At 38.0% G+C, this 4413-nt stretch overlaps 1 protein-coding gene across 1 annotated transcript in view; it reads right to left on the bottom strand.

Annotated features, from left to right (window-relative positions):
* PMPCB (peptidase, mitochondrial processing subunit beta) overlaps nt 1-4413 on the bottom strand; it is a 14352-nt gene that overhangs the window by 6855 nt on the left and 3084 nt on the right. Inside the window, exons 5-6 of the mRNA XM_049641344.1 lie at nt 553-751; nt 101-180 (exon numbers count right to left, since the gene is read on the bottom strand). Coding sequence (XP_049497301.1) covers nt 101-180; nt 553-751 — 279 coding nt within the window. The remainder of the gene's footprint in view (nt 1-100; nt 181-552; nt 752-4413) is intronic.

The following is a 4413-nucleotide window of genomic DNA, read 5'->3' on the forward strand; positions in this document are numbered from 1 at the left end:
TATATATATATATATATATATATATATATAGTGTAGTATTGGTTTCAGGAGTAGAATTTTGTGATTCATCATTCAGTTACAGAAATGTAAATCGACTAACCTCCAGCAGCAGCAAGTACTATTCTTGGCCCCTTATAATGTGTGGTTATGTAATCCACCAAGTCCTTACGATTTATAGATCTGTAATGGAGAAAGAAAAGCAATATAAAAGGAAACTAAAAAGCACAGATCTTTATATAATATACCTGAAATTAAGTTGGACCTTAAAAATACTCTAAGTTAAATGCAGTCAGAAATAGGATACAGACAACAAGTATCAACAAAAGATGAAGAATTTCAACTTTCCTGTATCAAGAACAAAGAGCCGATACCGTCACTTGTTATTTCAGTACTATCCAAGAGCCCAGACACCTGGGAGTTAGATGGGGCCAAAATGTAGCTAACTACAATTTCATTCAGATTATCAGGGAGGAAACATTACGTTTTGAAATATTTCTGAATTTTCAAAACTCATCATTTTTTCTCCAAAAAAATCTTGAGAATTATACCTACTTGATGTTTTCAGTTGGACCCAAAATAGTCCGTCCAAGTGCAGTATTTTGATAAGCTGTGGCATGAAGATAATCAAAAACAACTTCCTGTAAATTGGTTTCAACTTCCTGCATCTCCCTAAGGATGACTCCACGTTCACGTTCGATCTCTGCTTCTCCCAATGTACTGTTTTGTATTATATCAGCAAGAATTTCTACAGCTAATTAAAAATAAAACAAGAAGAAACACGAAGAGTCTTAATTTTCAATATTAAGATCTATTAAACTAGCATCAGAAACCATGATACTGACCATCATCATTCAATTTTGACTAAATGATTAAGCCAGGAAGAAACAAATTTACTCCCATTAAAATTAAAAATATAAAATATAAACCCCTGTGGTAAAGAACTTGGGGAAAATTCCTAAATTTATCTGAGGTCTCCACAACACTTGTAATGACTCTACCACTTCAAACATGACCCAAGTGTATAGTGTTCTGTATGAAAATATTAAAAAGTAGAAAATTTTCTGTATAAAAACATCTAGGTAGGTACAGAGGATCCACAGCGCCCAAATATTTGCTACCCCAGTCCCCACAGCAATGATGCTGCTATACAAACAAGCCAGTACGTGCCATAATCTAACAGAGATGGAAAGTTAACATGTGAAGAAAAGGATAGGTATCCCAAAAAAGATACCTATTGCTATCAAAGGATTAAAAGTGACCCTTGGGAAAAAGTGATTAAGCCCTCAAATTATTTATATAAGAATGACCCTAATTTGCAAAAAGCCCAAAGTGAACTCAAGGATGCTATATGATGCTATAAAATAAAACTACACACTTCTCCAAAAAAGGAAAAACCTAACCTATTTGTACAGGGGCAGGGTGCCTGGGTGGCTCAGTTGGTTAAGTGTCCGACTTCGGCTCAGGTCATGATCTCGCGGTTCATAAGTTCGAGCCCCTTGTCGGGTTCTGTGCTGACAGCTCACAGCCTGGAGCCTGCCTCATATTCTTGTCTCCCTCTCTTTCTGCCCCTCCCCTGCTCACGCTCTCTTTCAAAAATAAACATTAAAAAAAATAGCAATAATTAAAAAAAAAAAAGAATTCATACAGGGGCACCTGGGTGGTTCAGTTGGTCAAGTGTCCAATTCTTGGTTTCAGCTCAGGTCATGATCTCAAAGTTTATAGGTTCAAGCCCCACATCTGGTTCAGTGGTGTCAGTGGGGAGCCTACTTGGGACTCTCTCTTTCCCTGTCTCCGACCCTCCCCTTCTCACGTGCTCTCAATAGTAAATAAACTTAAAAAAAAAAAAAAAAAAAACTAGTTCATAGTTGCAATCACAATCTAAATTTTAACAAATATAAAACATGAACAATCTTTAGTTTCTTTTTTTTTACTCTACTGCAAACTTTTGTTCCTTGTTTAGATTCGCTTTAAGGGGCCTTGTCTCCAAAGCAATTATGTTCGAGTATCAATGACCTCCTATAATGAACTACCAGTAGATTGCCCAACATGCTGAAACAGATTGCTAGACCAAAGCAAGCCGGTTGCAGAGATCACGACCAAAGGGAAAAAATATAAAACCAAATAAAAAACTCTGTCCACATAAGAACCAAAAGCCATGACGGGTGATGAAAAGGCCAAAGACAGATAGAAGGATAAGGAATCCCGTGTGAAGACTCTCTTGTAATACGGGATTGGTAGTCTAGACAGTATTTGCTCAAGTGGAAGTTCATATTTCCTGGAGTTTATGTTTAATTAGAATCTTTCTTTTTAATGTATATTTAATATTATGTGTATTAACGGGCGCCTGGGTGGCTCAGTCAGTTAAGCATCCGACTTCGGCTCAGGTCATAATCTCCCGGTTCATTAGTTCAAGACCTGCATTAGCGTCTGTGCTGACAGCTCAGAGCCTGGAGCCTGCTTCAGATTCTGTGTCTCCCTCTCTCTCTCTCTGCCCCTCCCCCACTCACACTCATTCGCACTCTCTCTCAAAAATAGACATTTAAAAAAAAATTTTGTTAATATATTATGTGTATTAGTATTGCAATACATGTATTCAATTTGTAACACAGTGGGACACCTGGATGGCTCAGTTCGTAAATCACCTGACTCTTGGTTTTGGCCCAGGTTATGATTTCAGGGTTCATGAGTTCAAACTCCGAGTCAGGCTCCATGCTGCTGGTACAGAGACTGCTTGGGATTCTCATTCTCATTCTCTCTCTCTCTCTCTCTCCCTCACTCCCTCCCTCCCCCTCCACTAGCCATGCTCCAATTCTCTCTCTCAAAATAAATAAACTTAAAAAAAATCTGTAATACACCTATATTGATGTATAATCAAGGGGCACCTGGGTAGTTCAGTTGGTTAAATGTCCAACTCTTGATTTCGGCTCAGGTCATGATCCCACGGTTCATGAGTTGGAGCCCTGAGCTTGGGATTCTCTCTCTCTGCCCCTCCCCTACTCATAATCACACATTCTTGCTCTCAAAATAAACTTAAGAAAAAAAAAAAACAACACTTAAAACAAAATGGGAAGGTATCAATAAACATTTTTCCAAAGATGACAGATGGCCAAAAAGCACAAGAAAAGATGCTCAACATCATTCATCATCAGGGAAACGCCAATCAAAACCACAATGAGATAACACCTTACACCTATCAGAATCACTATTAACAAAAAAGACAAAGTAACAAGTACTGACAAGGATATGAAGAAAGGGAAACCTTTGTGTACTGTTGGTGGGACTGTAAATTGGTGCAATTACTTTGTAGAAGTATGGAGGTTCCTTAAAAAAAACTAAAAATAAAAGATACTAGAAGACCCAGCAATTCCACTTCTAGGTATTTATCCAAAGAAAATGAAAACACTAACTCAGAAAGATATATGCACCCCCATGTTTACTGCAGCATATTATTTATAATAGCCAAGATATGGAAACAACCTCTGTGTCCATCAGTGGAAGAATGGATAAAGAAACTGTGGAATGGAATATTCTATAATGGACTATTATTCAACCACAAAAAAAGAATGAAATCTTGTCAGCTGCTACAAGGATGGACTTACAGGGCATCATGCAAAATGAAGTGAGACAGAAAAAGACAAATACCTCAGACAAAAAGACAAATCTTCTGCATGTGGAATCCAAACAAAACAGAACAAGTTCAGATACAGAGAACACATCAGTGGGTGCCAGATGCAACCAGGAGAAATGTGCGAACTGTTTTCTTAGGTGTTTTTTAATTCTAAGTTGAATTTTTAAAAAATTAATAGAAAGGAAAATAACAAAGAAGTATACTCCAAGATGAAGAACTAAAATGTGCAAACGCAGTAAAGATAAGAGAGTTTTGTTTAAAAAAAAAAAAAAAAAAGGCCCAGTAGGAACGCCTGGGTGGCTCAGTCAGTTAAGCGTCCAGCTTTGGCTCAGGTCATGATCTCAGGGTTCAGGAGTTCAAGCCCCATGTTGGACTCTGTGCTGACAGCTCAGAGCCTGGAGCCTGCTTCAGATTCTGTGTCTCCCTCTCTCTCTACCCCTCCCCCACTCTCACTCTCCCCTTCAAAAATAAACATTTAAAAAAATAAATAAAAATTTTAAAAGGCCCAGTAGTCCACAGTGATAAAGTGAGAGGGGAAAAAAGTAGGCAGTAAACTGGATACAACTAAAAATATTTCCCTACACAGGAATGGCTCTGGAAAAAAACTTTTTTTTTTTTTTTTGAGAGAAAAAGCACAAGAAGAAAGGACAGAGGGGGAGTGGGGAAAAAAGAGGGAAAGATATAGAGTGAGGTTGAGGGAGAGGGATTTTTAGCCCCTTGTTACTACAGCCAATTAACAACTATAATATACAGAACATCAGAGACTGTCAGAGGGAGGGAGGGGG

The sequence above is a fragment of the Panthera uncia genome, chromosome A2, assembly GCF_023721935.1.
Source record: "Panthera uncia isolate 11264 chromosome A2, Puncia_PCG_1.0, whole genome shotgun sequence".
Taxonomy (NCBI): Eukaryota; Metazoa; Chordata; class Mammalia; order Carnivora; family Felidae; genus Panthera; species Panthera uncia.